General features: G+C 37.3%; 1 protein-coding gene across 1 annotated transcript; it reads right to left on the bottom strand.

Moving 5' to 3' along the window:
* Positions 1–1,465: 1,465 nt before the first annotated feature.
* On the bottom strand, positions 1,466–19,791 carry LOC135469304 (CREB3 regulatory factor-like). Its single transcript, XM_064747924.1, has 8 exons — positions 19,657–19,791; positions 17,630–17,779; positions 14,659–15,679; positions 9,746–9,826; positions 8,710–9,097; positions 7,789–7,862; positions 7,252–7,374; positions 1,466–6,624 (listed from the first exon to the last, which is right to left on the bottom strand). Exons 2-8 carry the CDS (start codon positions 17,660–17,662, stop codon positions 6,530–6,532), a joined length of 1,815 nt encoding a protein of 604 aa, XP_064603994.1. The 5' UTR covers positions 17,663–17,779; positions 19,657–19,791; the 3' UTR covers positions 1,466–6,529.
* Between the last annotated feature and the right edge of the window lie 3,053 nt (positions 19,792–22,844).

Genomic DNA, 22,844 nt, shown 5'->3' on the forward strand with positions numbered 1-22,844 from the left:
CGTTAACACCGAGAACCACCGAAAAATTCTTGAGTATTGCATTAAAAACAAAAAACCGCTGAAAAATTAACGTGTACTGTGTTAACACTGAGAACCACTGAAAAATTCTTGAGTGCTATGTTAAACACCGAGAACCACTGAAAAATTCATCAGTACTGCTTCAAAACCAAAGAAACACTGAAAATTTCTTCCGTACTGCTTTAAACACCAAGAACCAATGAAAAATTCTTGAGCACAGTGTTAAACACCAAGAACCAATGAAAATTTCTTGGGTATGCTGCAGTAAACACCAAGAGCCAATGAAAAATTCTTGAGTACTGCAATGAGCACTAAGGGTCATGGGAAAATTATTGAGTGCTGTGTTAAACACCAAGAACCAATGAAAAATTCTTGGGTATGCTGCAGTAAACACCAAGAACCAGTGAAAAATTCTTGAGCACAGTGTTAAACACCAAGAACCAATGAAAATTTCTTGGGTATGCTGCAGTTAACACCAAGAACCAATGAAAAATTCTTGAGTACTGTGATGAGCACTGAGGGCCATGGGAAAATTATTGAGTGCTGTGTTAAACACCAAGAACCAATGAAAAATTCTTGGGTATGCTGCAGTAAACACCAAGAACCAATGAAAAATTCTTGGGTATGCTGCAGTTAACACCAAGAACCAGTGAAAAATTCTTGAGCACAGTATTAAACACCAAGAACCAATGAAAATTTCTTGGGTATGCTGCAGTAAACACCAAGAACCAATGAAAAATTCTTGAGTACTGCGATGAGCACTGAGGGCCATGGGAAAATTATTGAGTGCTGTGTTAAACACCAAGAACCAATGAAAAATTCTCAAGTACTGCAATGAACACCATTCAGATATAAATAAAAGACATTATTCCTTGACATTAAACCTTAAGAATACATACTGTTATTCCTCCAAGCAGCAAAATGCTATATATGTCGTCAGTCCGAACACACACCAAGTACACCAAAGAAGCTGTGGCCTACGTATAATCTATTAACTGAGAAAATGTTACTCCCCATGCAATAACAGCCTAGGTAAAAACATTTCTTGACAACACCAAATTCAAGAACACAGCTATCATGTTGGGTTTTTTGTCTTTTTTTATTACGACACAGATAAGGCAGCATCAGTATTTCTGGGTTGTTCTCAAGCCTATAGTGTCCAAACAAGACGGTATACTACACGCCTCAGCAACAGTCCACCTCACTACTCCTCAATATCATATACATGTGCATCAGTATACACCTCCATGAACATTTCATCACGCAACTCTCCAATGTCTTCTACAACATCTACAACATCAGCTTTCGTATCAAAGATGAACACCGCGCTCATCAGTCACAGGCGTTCTCTCTGTTTCGAGGGTGTGGATTTATACATCTGACCAAGTTTATGTATATATATATATATATATATATATATATATATATATATATATACGTACAAAATTATACTAAGATAAAGAATGTGTACAGCATGCATGCAAACCCAGATAAAACAAGACCAGTTACCATCAAGTCACAGCTTGCAAGTATAGAAACATATGAAATCATGGAAGCCCATATTGTTAATCATATGGTATACAAATAACATTTGTAGTTTATCCCTTACAGTGCATACATGCACAAAATCTACTGACTTCAAACCATAAGAGTGTCCTCAACCAGTTCGTATTTATTTTATAGGTTATACCATGTCTCTAACGCTAGCTGTTGACAAATGTGTTTATATACGTGATGGCTAAATAAATATCAAGTCTACAAACGATACAATTTCCAAGTAATCTTGACCAACACAGAAAAAGCAAGGGGACACTGATTCAAGAACGACAGCGGAATAGTAAGACAAGTAAAAAGGAACAGTTTTGTCCTTCCCAGTTTTTCAAATTTTGGTTATGTTAAAAACCATCAATACTTACAAAACATTTTTCTAGCAAAAGTTAGCGCAGAATACCTGTCAAAATCAGTTACAAAAGCCAATCAGTGTGACTAAACATATGGAAAACGGCAGACAACAGCACCATATGAACTTTATCAGCATTATGACAAAACAACAGTGCTGACGTTTCCTAGAAGGTCCTCCACACAATAGAGAGTTACAAAAGGCAATCAATTCAATAATACAGTCAATCCAGTGCCGATCAAGTCTGGATAACTGCTTATACAGTATCAGAGTCTGGTCATACCAATAACTGTATGTATACAATACATGTATTCTACACAAAGTAATAAAAATACATAAATAGTCATATGGTGTATAATCCTAGTGGTGTCTGATGTAGCTGGCAAAAACTGCATAGCCAAAGTATTTGACCTATATTATCGTTTGTGAACTCCCACTACCATACCCGTCAGCACATTTAAGATCATATGTTAATTATTTAACCTTCATGTAGATCGTTAACAATCCACTTGTAAAGCACAGCCCGAGTCATGAACTTATTAAAATTATGCATATATATATATATGTATATATACACATAGACATATATTTATCAAACCTCAAAATATAGATATGTCTTTTGCTGTGAATTTGCGCAAACATATTTACAATTAAGAAATACTGTCTTGATTTTCTCAAATTTAGGTCTCCGATGTCAGATTATTCTCCGTAAATACATGCCAAGTGTGCGGTAGCTCCACAAGTAGGTATGTAGGCTCCTTAAACATGTTATAGTAAACCCTTCGCATGGTCACACTGCAACTGTTCCTCGTATCAGCTCACAAAGGACGTCATTCGATGCATCTAGGATACAATGTTTTATTCTAGCATGCATCAAAATTGTCATACTTGGTAGAAAGCGGAACAGGTATACCCTATATGCAGATTTACACGGCCATACATTTAACCATTAGGATCACATCGCCACACAGGTAAAATTACTGCAGCTATCAACAGAATTTTCAACACTCCCTAATCTTTGATTGCCAATAGAACCAAACAAATGAATTATTGTCTTACATAAAACTTGTAACTTGTGGGTGTTCATGAATCAGTGGAGTCTAATATAACACAGTTACAAATGGTGCCAAGTCTGTTATGCACAAGGCTAACTGCTTCAATCTTTTTCAACCCTGGTATATTTCACAGGTGAAGCTGAATTTAATATGTAAAGCACTGCAAAGTCATCTTGTAATGTTTTCAAGAACCATCAAGCCAAATGTATATATTTTACTTTTTTTGTGTACGTAGTTGTAGAAAATCTTGTTTTTACATCATATACACTTATATGATTCGGCACTTAGATGGGACTGGCTCCACTAACAGTGTACAAACGGCCTACTCAAGCCCCTGTTTTCATCACATTTAGATATATATCTTTCAATGTCAATAAGGCAATGAGATTTATATGCAGGGAAGGTCCACAATGTGAACAGCCATACTAGAGAACAATGGAACCTGACTCAAACATCAATCTTGATCTATATATTCTTAACTTGAGACATTGCAAATATTCTGATTGTATCATATTATACATAAACTGACAATTTTAAGACCCATAACTGACAATGGAACATAGAATATATCTTCTTTCATCATTAACAATAACATTTTCAAACATGTGCACGCAAAGGAAACTACAGAATACTTTATACATGAGTTCTTGTTCACACTAATAAGAAATCGAAATGTGAAAACAGGTACAACAGTGACACAGAACTGATACCTCTCCAATGTACATGTTCATAGGATACAGAGCACACAGGAAAGATGATGTAGTTTATGACAACATTAAGATCTCTACAACCAAAATAATATCCAATTGCAAGTGAAGGAATAAATATGTATGTACACAGTAGAAATTCTTTCTCTAAAGTCAGATCCCAATAATGACACAGATGAAATATCCTGATACACTTAACTACAGGTGAGAATGTTGGCGAAAGAGCAGACCTAAAATCAAACTGCCAAATTACACTCTAAAAACTACTGTGTACCACAGATACACAAAAGAAACACAACTGAACATCTACACTTTCATGTCCTTGAGTTACACAGCTTGTGTATTGGTTGTAGATTTTTAATTTTGTTAGTTACTTGTACCTGTGGTACAGAGTCGTGTTTAGAGAGAATACTTTTTCATATCATGTCCTATCCCTTGTGCCATAAACTGACAGGGGAGATAATCCATCCATAAGGCATTTCACCCTAACCTGAGGTCACATCATGCATGAATCGTCATGCTGTCTTACAAGGCTTTACACAAGCATCCCTGAGCCAAAGTGTTAACCCTAGTCTAAAATATAATTAATTGTCAAACGTGCAATTAATACAATCCGAACATTTGTCTTTCATAATGTATGAATGATAGGCACATAAAGAACACAATTCATATTCACCTTAAACAACTTGGGTGGTGACTGACTAGATTTGCTGAAATAATGAATGATTAGCTATATACAAACTAGGAATCCAGCATAGGCTTAGTAGGCGTCAAGTGACATGGTATAATCTGAACACATCACATTTATAAAATTCAGTGCAAGATACATTTTCATGAAGAATATAAAACAACATTTACCAGTTCTACCAGTTCCACAAGGCGTGGATACAACTTTATTCAACAATCCTTAACAATATATAACTTTTTTAATTTTGAAACAAACACACAAATCCATAGAGCTTCAGTGTGAGGAAAATGAAGAGCACTTTACGAATACAAATGCTAACAAAAGCTTTGATTATTCTTATAAAGGATACAGACCAGCTATATCATAACACATATTTCTACTGACTTATGACAACAAAGGTGAACGTTCATTTCTTATCATAAATATATATGTAATATCCACATAATAAACCCAAATAATTCAAATTCAATATATAATATTGTATCAACCAATACAGGGGGATCTACATGTGCATGCTTTACCTCTATACCACAAAGATGGCCTATATGAGCATAATGTTTACTTCGGGCAGAACAAAAATTGTCAACTGGCATTAACACAAGGTGTTAAACAATAATAATTCAGGAATTTTATTTCTAATATAACTAATAGGCTATCTGTCAGAACTGGAATAAAATACATTAATATAATAGGCCCTCTATCTGCTACACACCTGTAAATTAGCAAGGATAATATGTCTTACATCGACTGAACTTCAGATCAACTCTTCAATATGTAAGTGACAATTGTACATAATGCATCTTTGTGTGGAATATTAAAATAAATCTTTGTAATACAGCGTTATCACATGTATTTTTTTTTTTTGCATTATTCTGTTGTATTCCATAATTCTAAATTTCTAGAGGACGAAAAATTGACACACCTGAACTCTATTATTCCATCCCCTTGCCAGATCAATGGCATATCACAGTCATTTGACACTTACATGTACACGTAGTTGGCTTATATGTATCCCCTTATATCTCCATCTTATCCCCAATCTCGCAATCTCCTGAATGCCGCCACAGCAGGCTGTATCACAGACCCCAGTTTTCACTGAACAATCCTTTGGTAAATGCATGATGCTATAATTTTTTAAAAATTTCAATGACCCTAATGCATTCAGCTATTTACTGATGGGCATGTGCTTAAGTGTCAATTCAAAACAGAATTTACATATAATTTGAAACCAAAAATTGTCAACAGTTTTGGGCCTTGGGCACGTTTACAGCCATGTGGAAGTCTTTGACTGTCATTACTTGACTTCTATTACTAAATCTTAATTTTACTTTATCACCACACCTTGGTTAAATAAACCATTACTCCAACAATATTTCCCCACTGAACAGTGTAAACCCATACTGAATTCCATACAATGTAGTTGAGCACCAATTTCACATAAACCTTCCCTGAGCTTAACCGCAGGCCTCACCTAATTTTCACCTGACAATTCTAATCTAAAGCTGCCCTTCATCATATCACAAACTACACTGTACGTGTACACAACACAGTCATCTTCCATACACTTCACGTATCATCACATGAACAAGTGCATTAGTACATGCAAAATAATATGCTTATTACTTAGAAAATGAGTTTCACAAATGTCTAATTTCTGGATATATGATATATTTATGTTATCAGGTCAAATGTAACCATATTAACACTTTATAGCATCTACATTTTTTAGCTAACGATCAAGTTACAAAGACAACAGTAAAATAACATCTACATACAGGTAGTGTTCATACAGCGTTGTTGACTAGGTATTTACGTTTGCACATAGAATTTATATGGCTCAGAGATGTACCTTCACAACACATATACCTGGTAGGTCTTGGAACAAATACCATCGTATTTCTAACCTAATCTATCCATATAATGCCATGGATATGTGAGGCACATTTTACCAAATAGTCGTAGCTTAAGCAACACCTGATGCAAATTTTGCAACAGCATTGTAAAATGCTTCGAAGGATGGGAAAAATAAGATAGCAACAATGTTTAGGTTTACATCCAAACGATACAATATGGGGCATATAAGGATACACATTTTACTGTGAGTAGCACTAAAACCATAGGCATCAGAGCACAAGTTCTGGCTGTAAACAGTCCTGTCAAACTACAGCATGTTCAAGGCTCCTTTAAGATCACCACAGTTGACCTGCTTAATCACGTTGTTGACAAACTCTGTTGTGTTGCCAGCTATCATCATCTCTGAAATCAGAAAAAAATGTGCTTTAATGTTTCACATTTTAACTGAAGAGCAAAGCATCATTAACACCCCCTCCAAACCCCCTCCCCCACCCCCACCCCACCACCACCAACTTCCATCCATCCAAAAAGGCAATATTCCCCAATTCGCTAAATCTGTTTGGTTTGGTTCAGTTTAATACACAGGATTATCAAAGAGTGAAGCATCATGAAACTTCTGATAAAAAAATAAAAAAATATTTTTTTAGGGGAGGGGGGAACTACAAATCCTGAGATTGTCACAGTGAGAATAAAAGAAAAACATTAAATGCATTTCACATGTTTTTTTTTTCTCCAAGAATGTTTCTCCTTGTGTTTTGAATGAATGAATAAATGCCTCTCTGTCATATTGTGGCAGTAACATGTTTGAACCAGGAGACGCCTTGAGCATTTTGGGTTTTACAAGTATACTACATGTGTACAATCTATCTAGGCCCACTTCGCAACACTTCATCAATCAATATCTTTTGTTTTTTTTTTTCTATCGTCACTGACACCACTATAACCCAGGCTACGTCTTTAAAAGAAAAAGTCTATGAGAAATGCAGCCATGGAAGGAGATACTCTTATTAGGTGCATGTATGTACTTACTTAATCGTGTCTGAATGTAGTTCTCCAGTTTGGTGGTCAGACTGTCTTTGTCATCATCCTCTGCACTGTTCACTCTTTTGACAATTTCTGCCTTCATCAGTGATAGCACCTCCATCAGATGACCTGGCAAAGAGAATAAGAAAATAATAAACAACTATGAATATCAAAAGCTGTGGGTCAAACTTTGTTACCAGTTCGTGCCAACTAACACAGCAAGGAGATTTACCTTGCCTATTGTTACTAAATGATTTTACTTAATCTCTTAATCGAAAATATTTTACTTTAATATCTCTAATAAATGTGTGGGAACAATAAAAATATTAATCTCTCTTTAAAGGGAACAATAATGTTTCATTCTGTTTAAAGTGCAAAAACGATATTTGTGTTTCTGTCAAATGATTCCCATTGCTTCACAGGTATATGCCAGTGGCAAAACTGACGACTGCTTCCAAGAATCTCCACAGAACTAAAAACTAAATGAAACTCCACTACCTGGTAAATTACATTTATCCTCCTGATCACAGTACATGTACTTACTATGCTCTTGTTCCAGACCCATCAGTTTCACTTTGTTGGCTTCATGTTGTGCCTTCTTTTTAAGTCTGCAAGCTCTGTACAACAAACAGGACACAAACATTATATTTATTTATTTATTTTCATATTTAATATTGAAGTTTTACGCTATACTTATGAATATTTCAATTATTTGATAGCTGCCAGCATTATGATGGCACATCCAGCATCCAGGTGAAACTTATGACCATCTGCAGGTTGCTGGCAGGCATTTCCATATTCGACAAAAGAGGAAGATGCCAATAGCCAGACTTGAACCCACAGCAACAGGTCCTGAGTCATTAAACTGCTCTAACACACTATCCACTCAGCCTGAGACATCAAACATGTACAATGTATAGCACACAGGTACATAATGCTCTTACAGGACTGGACGCACTATATATTCAAGCACTTTCAATGACCACTGATTTTAAGTAAAAGATTTCATTGATCAATGGATTTGTTACGATTTTGGTAGTTTTCAGTGTATTTATCCATCCCTTTCAAACATAATGTAATACAATAATTTAACATTGAAAAATTAAGTGCTTTCAAGGCCTTATCCCAAAATAATATCTTTTTTTTAAAGGATTTCAAGGACGAGTGGGAACCTTACTAACAGTGCACGTGTACCAGAGTAAGCTACTGTTGTACCAGAGTAAGCAAGCCCACAATTTGTTCTTTGCATTCACTTTTTGTTTACTTCACCATTTTATCATACATGCACGTGCTGTAATTAAGAGAACAGCATAAGCATGCAAACACTTGTATTTGTATAACCAAATCATTCAAAACACTACATGCATACATTTACATGTACATATTAAATTGTTGTTTAACGCCATATTCCGGTCAAAAATTCACTACACGTAAAATTTATAGTAAGTGCACGTATCGCCTTACCTTGATGCCAACTTGTTTTTCTCTTTCCTGGATTTTGCCCGAACTGCTGATGGCAGGTCATTGAGAGGTCCATAGTCATTAATAAGCTTGTTTAACTTTTTCAGTTCATTGCCAATCTGGCACAGTTTCTTGGGGTTGGGATACACATTGTTTCCGTCCCCTCTGCGAGCTTTGCCCCCGTGGGTGATACCCGGTACCCTGTACTCAGGGTCGAACACAGGGTCCTCAAAATTGTGCAACACATGGGGGTCAACAGTATCCAGAGACAAACACAGTTTTTTTCCCTTGGGGCCTTTGGACTGGACATTATACTGCCAGAAGTACTGTTTTTCTTTTGATTTGCTTGATCCAGGTGAGGTAATTAATGAGTTTTCACTATCACTGGAATCTGTGTGGAGGAAACAAGAAAGGGAATTACATATATTTCCATGAGGCAATACCAACAGAACATACATGTACTACCTCTCAGAAGTCTCTCAAGTTACTATCCCATAAATTACTGTCATTTAAGTGATAATTGCAGACAACAGTTCCCAATTTACGACATCAGACAGTTATCCCCCCCCCCCCATACACACACACACACAAAATTAAGCTGACAAAAATCTGTCACTTCTCACTTATCATAAGGTCATTATAACCTAATATGATGGCATAGTCAAGGCTTTTTTCTTTCTGGCCAGACATAAATTATCACAAAATCCATTAGTGACCCTAGGAGCCGCCAGGGCCTATTGGCTACAGCTAGATACTGCCATGAAATGATATTTTATACAGGTAGTCCCTTAAACTGATCGTCAGATCTAGATGTAAACACATCTCATATTTAATTTTTTTCTTCAGTTACAAATACAAAACTATTTTACTACAAAATTTTTTCCTATAGAGACATAACATAATGCCAACAGTTTACATTATAATTTTGTTTTTCTTTCCTTTTTTTTTCTTCAAATTTTCAAACAAATTCTACACTGAAGTTCAAGTACATGTATTGATACTGCTGAAGGCATGTAAAAGGCGTAGGGTACGTGCTTACCTTGATCTGAATGACAATCCCATTCCTCATCTCCATCACTGTCATCACTCCCATAATCTTTTGTCTCTTGACTGCTTGAATCTGAAATTCATACACATCAGACACTGTAAACACTACATTCTGTAAATAGTACTCGATCACCTGTACAGCTAACACTACAACACAGAACTTAAACACACAGGTATAACTGCAGTATTCAAAGAAGCAATAGTAGTAGAAAAGAAAAGTGCTTATTAATTAAACAGCTCGCACTTCATTCCTTGTTTCTCGTCACCTGTTTGCACACTGTTTTACAGCCAACACAGAAACTAATCTCACTGTTTTGCCATACGCAAAGCATCATGGGTAACATTAACATGATACTGAAAAGTGAAAATTGCTCTGCCGTCCACAACAACTTTCAAAAATATTCTGACAGAAACAAGGAATCAAACGTCATTGGTATTACCGACAAGTAGTACCCCCCAGTGCAGTTTTTTTTTACATTTTCTGAAACTTTCTTCACACGTCTGTTGAGAGTCACTATGCCATATCGGCATAAACAGTACATGTATGTAAACAAACTGTACCATGCATTTTTTTCTAGATGCAATGACGCGTACTTGAAAAAGATATATGAACAGATAAATGAAGGAAATTCAAGGAGTTTTCCAGGAGTTTTTTGTCATTTTCAAGGCTAGTTCAAACATACCATGGTGCAAATTATAGACTGTATTTTAAGTCTGAATTATAGATGCTTTAATTTCCATACATGTATATTGAATGCTTGCTTTTGCACCAAATATCTGCCCCTCACCTCTGTAATGCAACACATTCTTTGATGAAAAAAAAAAAAACAATCCTTTTTTCAACATATCTGTAGGATTCTAGTAAAATGTAATTTCCTCTACCAGAAAAATTTGTTACGAAATTAATTTGTAAATTCAGTTTACTTAAATGCAACATTATGATCAGTACATTGGAGTAACACAGTCTGACAGGAGAAAACCAGATGGCGTACACATTTATGTAACAGCACATATTCTGAAACGCTTAATTTACTTCAGATCCAAAAAAAGTAGTTTATTAGGTGGAAAAGTTAAAATATATCATGGGAGGTAACTTCATTTACAGGTGTAACTCTACGTTGATTTATATCCCTTGATAAATTTTTTTTTTTTTTTTTACAATTGGCGATGAAAGGCATCCCCGAAAATGCCATAATTCTCATTCGTTATTTAACAAAAATGATTTCAAGCGTTATTTAATGTAAGTCAACTTGAAACAATGCTGAACCCCCTTTGTAGATTTCGGCCAAGTAATCGCCATACAACTGTGTTGTTGTTTCGCCGAGATGAGGCCGTTTGAAATGAACTAAGTGGATTATTTTCATCAGAAAAACTGTGAAAATCTGCTTAACACCCCAGAAAACTCTCATGGTAGATTTTGTATAATGTTTGTATTTTTTCTTAAGTAAATAATTTTGTCGCCAAAAACATTCATATTTTTTCCGATTTTATGGCCATTTCAAAAAATTGTTCTAAATTTGCGACAGTGGTGAGTGTGAGGGGAAGCCCTGATTTTGGGAGAATTATAAGAAAGCCACCATTATACAGATTTGGCGGCCTGCAGACAATACTTAAGTTCGGAACAAACTAAGATTTTCAAGGAGTTTCCAGGAGTATTTGTCTTTTTCAAGGACTTTCAAATCCTTGAAAATGAAATTGTATTTTTCAAGCACATTCAAGCAGTTTCAATATAAGCATCATGTCTGACATTCGTATACCATTCGTAGTCCATATCGGGCGTTCCAAGTCGATAATCGCAAGGTCATTTTCCAAAACAACGTTTAACACTAGCTCCCAAAGACAAAAGGTAAGTAAGAAATTATACAAATAGGAATCAGTTTTCAATGATGCCCGGTAGACAGTGGATATTCCAGGCATGAATTCCATATCAAAGTTCAAATTCGTAGTCCATGAACGAGTTCCAGGTCAAATAACAATTAAACAAGGTATCTCAGTCGCACTTTGATTGCAACTGTTCATAAAGGCATCATGCAGATGTAATGAGCATGGCTGCCTTTACGGCCCCTAGCCCCAGGTTAAGTGGTATAAGATACAGTTCGATACAGGCCTGTGCGCACCCTGGTACAAGTCTTGACCAACCATTCACTCAAGTGTAACCAGGTAACATGGAAAATGGAATTGTATGTGGTATACATGAACCAGTTGTCAGTGAAACAACGGTGGTAAAGGGATATGCAAGAGAGCAGGATAAATCAATGGCAGACATTGTTGTCCTCTGAAGTGTGTTAGTAGGTCAGAGGCAAGGAAAATTACTGGTGAGGTGCCAATGACCCGACAGGTCTGGCTGACCTTCTTACAAGTGGCTGTAGGGTATACACATACAAACACCACACCTAATGAATCATCCAAGGCACCTCCAAATAATATCCAACACTGAGAAAATTGAAGGAAAACACAATCCCTTACCCTGCTAAAAGGAAGCATATTTTGGCTAAATTTTGTTTCTGAATGGACTTACACGTACATGTACCTAAGGTATTCTGCCAGTGCAGGTGTACCCATATTTCAATAAACGACTGAGCTGATACATAATAATGAGCTAATAATTCTACATGTATACTTGTACATGCAATATATGAGTTAAAGTATACACATGTATATTACACAGAAAGCACTGGAAGTGGCATTTCAAATTTTATCACACCTACCTGCATGTGAAATATTCTGTTATTTTTCATTTTCTCCATTAGCTGATTTAAAAGTACATGTAATTACATAAGCCATCAGTTTGTGGTTTATACCAGCAATCTTATACATGTAACTCAGCTTTTATTTTAATCTCAGGTGGGAAAAAGTACATATACATGTAAAAAAAATTCAACATGTAACTTTCACACGGGCATGCTTTTATTCCTTTCTTTCCGTATAGACTGAGTGCAACAACTAAAACATGGTTAAAGTTGCATGTACACGCATGTGTTGCCTAGGTCTGTTAATTAATTACTGTACATCTTCAACTTTTTCCAACACTAAAGCACTTTTTAAAGAGAAATTCATGCATACAATTATTATGAAAATTAGGCTAAAAATGATTTGTTTGTGTCAAGCTTCATGAAACTGCACAAATTATTTCTCTACACCCTATAGTTCTCTCAGAATATTGGTAGCAGTGATGGCTGCCAAGGTTGAACAATTACGGTAGTACTACATGTAGGTGCATGTACAGTACATGTATCCTATGGAGACTCTGTTCTTATAATTATCATGTTTATGCTACAAACAGCTTTAGCAGAAAATCTTCACATGCAAATACAAGCAACACTGAATTCACTGCTCCTTAGGGTTTTACTTGTAGACGCATTAGTCCTGAAACTCAAATTGCTCAATCTATCCAGAGATTTCTGAAGAGCGACATTGTACAATCTCTACTGTAGTAGTTTTCAGTTTAGTTACAGAATACAATATGGAGACAAAAATAGGTCACAGGTCATTGACATTCAAGCATGTTTATAGGTCACATAGTGTGCTGCCTGTAAAGATGCATGCCAGCTAGATTAACTGAACCAGTGTGTTTCATGCAGTTCTCATTAAGCATTTTTCTACTATTTCAGCAACAAACACCATACAGGGAAGAAACCAGAATGAAAAGGAGAAATTTACACCTTTCAGCTTGAAAGCCTAATGAACTAAGTTAGAATATTCAAATGCAATCAAATAATTTGCTGAAAACACTGGAGCCTATATACCTGTCACAATGTTCATGTAAATATATGCATGTGTAAACTGTAACATTTGACTAATTTTGTCAATATTTGACCATTATTTCAATTTGTGAAAAATACACTGTAACAAACTATTTGGCTAAATTCTACTTACACGTATATTCTATTATCAGCCATGATCTATTAATTTGATGAGACCGAACCAAGGATGAAAACATGGTGGGGTGAGCGAGTAAGTGGTTTGGGTTGAACATCGTACTTAACAATTTTTCAGTCACATGACGATGAAGGAGTCTTTAGAGTGTATATAATGTGCCCCCTTGTTGCAGGACGGATTTCCATGGCTCTTTTATCTAGTGCTACTTCATTGAGATGACTTGCCAAAGGTATGTAAACCGCCCCACCCGAGCAATTATACTGATACGGATCAACCAGTCAGTGCACTATCCCCTTCATGCTGAACACCTAGCAAGGAAGTTACAACTTCTAATCTTTGGTTTTTTTTGTAAGGTCTTAGATGTGACCCAGCCCAGGATTAACCCTGGATCTACTGCCACCAAAGCCGACGCTCTACCAATTGTGCTATCCAGGCAGGTAAAACATGGTGGGAACTATAAAGAACGTGTGCACAAAATTATTGGGTCTTTCAGTCTTTCAGTCAGACATGCTGAACCTTAGATGTGCTATGTACATGTTTTTAATATACCACATGCCATCCTCAAAGTCAGTGCATATGGTACTGTGAGTTATTAACCCTGCTTTTATTTAGCTGATAGTGTATACAAATTTATACATGCAGCCCAAGAATAGGGTGAAAATTTCATCTCAATTTTTGTTCATCACTCTTACAAGACTGACACCTCGGGTACATGTACACGTAGACAGGGAGAGGATAGAAATCAAATGAATAATCCTATGAGAGCATGAAAAAAAAATTGACATGCAGCCCTTGGAAAGGATGTACAGGTACACATGTATGTCTTCAGTTTCATCAATATACACTACATAGCAATGTTACATGTACATGTATGTCCTCACCACGGCACTGGGGGTGTAAACAAGAGCAAAATTCCTCCATGCACCTGAAAAGGAACTTCATCTGCCACATTACATAGCAAATAAATATTCCAGCAAATGGTTTTGAATGTAACCTTGCTTCATTTTCAGTATTAATAATTCTCACCTGATTGTTCTCTTTTAATCCGTAGTGATGAATCGGCTGAAGCATGCAGAAACTGTTTAATTTCTTCCCACTTCTGATCCACGCTATGAGAACTCTGCTCTCCCGGGGCCTGGGATTTGCTCAAGGAAGCAGTGACTGTGCGTTTGGAAGGAGATACGGGTGGGCTGATACTAGGGTTCTCAGTCTTAATGGGTATTCGCCCCTGTAATAGGAGCTTATGTAACGAGGTTTCATGGGCAGGTACACGTCTGTCTAATAACTTCTGGTACCTACGCATCTGACTATGTACACACTCTCTCTGTCCCGGCTCTTCCTTCACTGTGGAGAGCGTGGCAAACGTGTGCATGGGACGGGTGGGATAAGAGTCATCTGAAGTGGAGGGAGTCTGTTGCTGTGAATTCTCAGTCCAGTTTGTGGATGTAGACAAGGTGGAGAACCTAGGTACAGTTGTAGACATGGTTGTACAGGAAGTGTTCTCCTTTGACTCCCAATCCTCCAACGCCATGGATCCGAGGACCCAATCCTCACTTGTGGAGGCAGCCGCAGATGAGGAAGCTGATTTGCTGAGTCTGGATTTGGGTAACTGTTTGTCGTCCACAAAGGAATTTAGTTGTGTAAGGGTAGGGCCTTGGCTGGCATCAGTCCTGTCTTGGAATACATCTTCCATGTTGACAAATTCGATGTCTTTATCATCCCAGTTCATATCACAGAACTCTGTCATGCTAACAGCCTGGAGGCCTGTGCCCACGGAACTGGCCATTATGTCATTCTCTAGTTGCTGCTTCAGCTCTTGTTGTTCACCCGGCAGGAAGCAGCCCGATAACACAGACATATCCTGAGGGCCACAGGTATTCATGAAGCTCTCTGTCTGTCTGTCCTGGTCATACATATACAACGAATCAGGACTGGGAGCATATGACAATTCCTGAACAAAACTTTCGGAGGGCAGGGTATGGTCCATTGAGATGGGTTGTTCATACATCTCGCACTGTCCTGATAAGGCTGTATCCATCATCATTGGCTGCAGAAAAAAAACACAAAACACAAGCAGAAAATGAATGGATGGACTCGAAAACATAAACAACTTAAAACCAGTAATTTTTTGTAATTTTCTAACAGTGGTGCGGTGAATATTCTTTAATGCAGCTGTTTAGAGGATATGCATCTGGGGTTGTCTGTGACCATTAATATACCCTTGCTTCTATCCGTGTACATCCCCGGCTGAGAGTGGTGCAGAATAGAGAAGGAGCTGACATATCACGAAGTAACAACCTGGTGATGATAAAGACATACTAGGATGCCCTTCAGTTATAAGTCTTCCCATTTTCTCCAATTCCAATGTTAACTTTGTTATCGACAATAAAGCCTGCTACACAATATAAATGAAACAATAGTGAGTAAATAATACAGTAAATTACTTAAAGTTTCGCACAGGAGTTACTGTCATTTACTTTCGCACGATTTGAGTTGGCGGCAAGATGACAGAAGAGAGTGATTAGCCCCTGCCTGTTTCATTACGCTGCATGGCACTTAGCAGCTCTGGTTGCTAATCCTCACCACTTGGGGTCAAGTCACTGACAGTGAGGTGTGCAGTGAGGTCTCCCAACTCGCAGGGCTACATGTACATCTCTAAAAGTACATGTACCATGAATGAAATCGAAGAAAGTATTAACCAGGTCTGCAAGCTGCAGACAAACCAACTATTCGGATTAGTCCTACATGGAAGTCACCTCACACTGTTATCGGGTGAACCGTTGCCTGCTAAGAGCTCTCATTATGCCAGGAGTATGTGTAGAAATGTATTTAAGCTAAAAACGAATTTCACTGCGACACCAGCTTCCCGTGTCCATGTAATTCCAACATAGTATGTCAGTCTACACGCACATTTGGTTTCCTTACAGTCGGAACAGTCCTCTTGTAGCAGAGTTCCTTTTCCCACGTTTCTATATTGCGAACCTCCAATTAAACACAGAAAAACATACTTCACGCAAGGTTGCCAAAAACTATGACAATTTACACCTTTTCGGTAGAACTGTGTGCGAGCCCAGCATATTGTAGACAGGATTTGTTGAATTATCATATCAGGAGTTCACACAACACCATCACTGGCTTTATAAACAAAATGTTTATGAATTCCTGTACACAGCTTTTCCCAGACCTGATTTACGTCTCGCCAGCAACAGATAAGATTATTGTTTTGCCTTTCGCCAGCAAAAATCATGTGACCGATGGGTAGACACATGGAAATTTCAAGCCCTGTGATTGTAAGTCCTGTGCAGCGGTGCAAACGCACGTGTGTAGGTGTTGCCTCGATCACAATTTGACATCATCTCGTCTGCTGGTAGGCCTAGTTTACAAGTATGAATTCGCGGCATGCTAAATTCTGCTGCAGCTTTGTATACTGAGAGTCCTGCAGTTTATAAACGGATATCTGACATGACACTTTACATGCATAAAGGTACTGGGTAGGAGTTTTCTCCTAATTTCCCATTTATCACAAAATAACAATAACAAAACAATCAACCTGTTGCGAAGTGCATGTACTAAAATCATTATGACTAAAACTGAGGAAAACATGAGCTGGTAGTTGGAGCATAGACTCAATCGTGAGCTTGTTTATTACATTCTTGAACTGTCAGTATAATCCTCTGACCACCCCTGGTGCTCTTCCGCGGCACTCAGTTAATAACAACCACAACTAACGCAATGAATCCTGGGATATACTTTCAAAGTCCCTGGCAAAACATTAGGTCATTATACCGTAAAAGTAAAAACTAAAGCCCAACCCTTTCACTACTAATGCTGCAATAGTGTTACTAAAACAATACATAGATGCATGTACACCACAAAAAAGAAAATACAGCAAAATTTGGCTTTTTGGTGCAAAGGAAAGGTACATGCATGATCCTTTACCATGGACAGATCTGCATGTGACAGAAGAGAAATTAAAGAAGTGCTGTTGCAGACTTACCCTTACAGAGGCCGTTGTTTGACTCACAGTCATTAATGCTGGAGGGAGAGTACCACTTTCTGACAATGCCTGTCCTTCAATCTGGAACCAGCTCCCTGCTTTTCTAGGTGGGATAGCCACTGTTGAAGTTGGAAACTTCTTAGCAATGAGCTGCAAAATAGAAAATATTACTCAGTACAGTACGTATGAACTTTCATCAAATATACATGTAACATGCCTGGTGAACCTGCTCACTAGAATTGCACATGAACAAAGACTGCATGTGTCCATGCATAGATAACCAGAACGCAATATCTCTGATTCAGGATCCTTCATCTTCCTTGTCCACCTGTATCCAATTAAATCTATGGCAACTTTTAACAGGGGTGCTTAAACCTGTGTTTTTTTCTACACCCGATTCTCAGACTCTATTCTAAATGCCATAAAACAAGAGATTTGGATTTTTATGATAGCTAATTCTCCGACTCATTGCTGAGAAAGAAAATGTTGCAATGAATCTGAGAATTAGCCATCATAAAAATTCAAATCATGACCTTTAAGCATGTTGTCAAAAATAAATCTCAACAATGACACAACCACCAAACAAGCTACTGTCTCTAAGGTTATCAGATCAGAACAGTCCAAGGACAGTGGTAGGACCTGTCTGTAGCACCATATCACCAATGCACCCAACTACTACACACACATTAAGCTGTGTTTTTATGTCCTAACTAATGAAGAACATTAAACTTGATTACCTTCACTCCCTTGATAAAGAAATAGCTCAATGTAATGCTTACCATTTCCGCAGGTAAAAAAACATTAGAATTATAAAACTTATGTTGAAAGTGTGTTAAATTGAAAAAATAAAACAACACAGTTAATTGGTCCCTTGTACTGGATCAGGTTTCAATATTTTAACAATTATATGAACATAGAAATATTTTAAGTGTTCGATCTTCCTCACTTTTAATCTACTAAATATTTACATGCATTTTTATCCGCCATTAACGCTCGTATTATAAAGCATTATAAATTCTACAATGCACTGTGGTAAGTTTTTGTAGCTGTGAATGAAACCTACTTAAGGTAATACTTTTGTTCAGACCTTAAAGATCCATCCACAAAGTTTATTGTAAAACAACTGTATGTATGGTACATTACATTTATATCTCACATGGTGCTTACCATTTCAGTCCTTTATTTGAATGATAATTACAAAATCAGAGAACTGAATGTTCTGTTTTATAACAAAAATAAAATGGGAACAGACCTGAAATAGACATTTAAATGCCACATTCTATTATTATAACTTTTTATCAGCTTACCTAGTAATTTCAAATTTAGAAAACGACAAATATTCACTAAGGTGCATCTATGTTGTCATGTAGATACATGGGTAGACATTTTCATTCCAGATCTGTTATAGTCACATTGATAAATACTACCATGACACGGACTCGCTGATTTCTCTTACCATACGAAACTGATTCTTTAAAGTGGGAATAAAAGGGACAACCTAATAATTGACACGTTGAGAATTGGAAAACCCCTTACAATTCCATGCAGGCCATACTATATCCGGTATATTACACCTAATGATGACACAGGTTCAGAAACAAATGAAACAATACCACTATGATGAGTCAACTTTATGTAAAAAGCTCAGTCCACAAAGGAACAACGTGGCTGAATGATGTAAGTTCTGGTAGAGAAGTAGGGCATCGGGTCAAAAGGTGCGTACAAATCAGCTGATGGAGCTGTGATGGAAACTAAAAACCTCCTGAAAATACATTCCTACAAGCGTTAATGCATATAGCAGACAAAACAACTTCCTAAACATTCAAATTCCAATAAAATAATGTAAAAACGAAGTCTTTATCTACAGCCTGTGTCTATTTTTCAGTACGTTGTGTTGTGTAACTTCGTTACCAGCCTCACCACTGTCACTAATGTCAGTAAGTAAAAAGCGAGTCATACCATGACACATCAAAATGTAGCTTTCGTTGAATGAAACAACTCACTACACGACAAAATATTTGCCTTACCTCTGCAGAAATACTCTTGTTTCCGAGCACGTACACAATATATAATCAACTTCAAATAAAGACAGATATACCGCAAGCAAATTCACGACCTTCGATTCTCAGCTGTATGTCAGACACCATGTTGGAAGATTTGTTTTGGCTCTAGTCAGTTCGCGGGAGTTCCATGCCCTCGTGATGACTGACGTAAACACATCTACTAACCATCCAATCAGCTGCCAAAAATGTAAGCCAAACTCCGCCCATGTATTGTACTTGTAAAGAGAATTTACACGTGATCGCAAACGTTTTCCGGCTATCTACTCAAACACGTCAATTTTACAGGTTTGAATCTTTAAGATCTTCTGAGCTAATACCTTGAGGATATGTTTTTAATCAAAAATGTGAGTCTTCTCTTCTAGATTCTTCCAATGGTGGCCCTGTTTACGCGTGTTTTGGACAAATTCTGTACACAAACTGGGTTCATCCAGAAAAAACAGGTCAGATTCTATTTTTGGCATATGACGTTGTTACGGTGAAGGTCGTATGCTCATCAATGACGTCATGTCGTGTTTGAGAGTTGCTGGTGGAAGCATGAAGGTGGAAACACCGTGTTCATAATTATCTCCACTGTTAAACAACTACCGGAAATAAATAAGTTGACAATTCTGGATTGTTATTATACACCAAACCGCTTTGCAGGAATGCATGCGTGCAGTTTCAACAGGGATATACCGGTATTGACAGCCGACTGAATATAGCATTCCCAAATGATTTTTAAAAATCATGGATACCGCAATAAACTATACATTTTTGGAAAGCTCAATATAAGTGTGTTTCAAAAATACATTGTTCATAATTCAGCAGGGAGACAAATTCGTGCACGACCACCTGGAATGCAGCCCACCCCCAACGCAATTTTCTGAAAATAGCAAGAAATGACCTCACTTTTGGGGGGTCAAACAAGGCCTAAAATATTCCATTAATGTTTCTCTGGGAAGTATATAGACACAATTTTATAATATCAAAAGAAGAATTACAGTATTAAAGAACTAGTGGTAAATTAACCGTTGCAATATTAAATTTAAAAAATGCAGCAGTTCAGCTTTTTGGGTACCCCATTTGGATTTTCCAAAAGCCGGTTCCACAAAAACATTTCTGCTGTGGTTAATATGTAACAAATGAAAGTTAATTACTAATAAAGGTTTGGAAGTTATCATTTTAACTCAAAATTAAGTCAGATATTCCTTTGTGAAGTCCATCTCATGCTTATTTGCCCTAAAAGATAGAACTGTTTGTGTCATATTTATCAATTATTTTACCTAAATATTAATAATTTTTTATCTTGTAATGTCACATTACATTGTCTAAGCAAATGCCGTAATCTTTTCACACACAATCATCCGTTATTATAAATTTAAGAGCTCAATTGCTTCTCGAGGCCTGTAAATTCCATCTTTTGCCATTCAATTTTACTTTATTCATTTAATTAAGCATTTACTTGTATCACATAATTCAGTTTTAAAATAAGCTTACTATATGATCCGATCACGGACAGTTAGCATGCCATTGTGAATTTAGAACCAGACCAGTGAAAACTATACGATCACTGTCCAATGTTGTGGATACCATGTGCTTCAGTGTAAACAAACACTTTCAGCGCATGCGCACTTAGCATTTTGTTACCCACTGTCAAACCGCAACCATCAAAATCAGCTCTAACATCACCCTGGTGCTCGCTTACAACCCCGAAAGAAGCGGGTCAGTGTTAGCCAATAAGTTTGACTTTTGTTTCAAACTATTGTCAGCTGTGTAATACGCATACAATCAACCTCTGTATTTATCTGAAGTCTTTAGAACAGACCCGTGGCTTTGTCGACACTGTTTCCCGCTATAAAAATACCTAGTGCACAAACTTTAATACCTTGTTGCTCGCCTCCACCCCTACATATTGCATGCCATTGGGATGTAATAATTCAGAAAGCGCGGTACAAAAGGGGTTCTGCGACCTGTGATCCTAGGGTTAGCTTTCAGCCATTTAACAAAACAAACTGGTGGCTCCCCCTGACGAGATATAGTGACACTACTGAAATTAACAAAAAGTAAACTGACATAGGCTCACTGGTAGCCAAGTTTGCATGGTGCTCTGTAGGATAACCATTACTCTACCCCCATGGAAAGACGGACCTCTATCTCAATTCCATGCGCCCCTTCTTTTAATTGTGAGTTAAGGTAAGATATAAAGAAACTGTTTAGCTTGTTTTTTATTCTGCTGTGCATGAGAGATTCCATGGTATTCACTCAAAAAGCTAAACCAAGCTTTTAACAAGTTTAGCCAAATGGCCCAGCCCATTCACAGGACTTTGCAGCTGTCCACAACAGTACCAGCACTATGGCACCCAAAGATAAACATAGCTTCACAGCATATGCATCTCATTATCATTGAATGTACATGCATTTATTATGAGTTTTCTAAGTTCATTGGTCCCTTGTACTGGATCATAGATGTCACCTATTTGACGAACTGGAGTATACATGGCATTCCACTCTTGTTTTAGCCAGTCACATACTTCCAGATCAGCATGCTTATTGTAATGTGCTTGGCTGGTTCAAAAACTGGCACAGTAAGCCCTACTGCAAGGGAAAAATGTAAGCTTATCAATACAGGATGACACCCGTTTTATTCTGTGTTTTATGGGCATCGAAAAAGTCCAAAAATGGAAAAAATTAAATAAATTTATTTTGTATGATCTGCATGTTGGTTTGATTTTCCTTTCTTTCTAGGCTTTCAGATCATGTTCCTATGTCTTCAACAGGAAAGATTGCAGCTACCAGGACAGTCCACGTTTTCCACAAATTAGATGATTGTCTAGTTTTAGAACACGCTAATGGCTGTAAATCGGTATTCATTTATTTCTTTGATTGGTGTGTTATGCCATTCTCAAGAGTATTTGATTTATACGACGACCAGCATTATGGTGGCAGGAAACCAGGCAGAGCCTGGGGGAAACCCACGACCATCTGCAGGTTGCTGACAAACCTTCCCATTTACAGCTGGAGAGGAAGGCAACATGATCTGGACTAGAACTCACAGCGACTGCATTGGCGAGAGGCTCCTGGGTCATTGCGCCTTGCTGGCACTCTAACCACCTTGGCCACAGAGGCCCCAATATACATTTAAGTTCAACTGTAATATACAAAGCTAACATTTA

The sequence above is a fragment of the Liolophura sinensis genome, chromosome 6 (assembly GCF_032854445.1).
Source record: "Liolophura sinensis isolate JHLJ2023 chromosome 6, CUHK_Ljap_v2, whole genome shotgun sequence".
Classification (NCBI taxonomy): domain Eukaryota; kingdom Metazoa; phylum Mollusca; class Polyplacophora; order Chitonida; family Chitonidae; genus Liolophura; species Liolophura sinensis.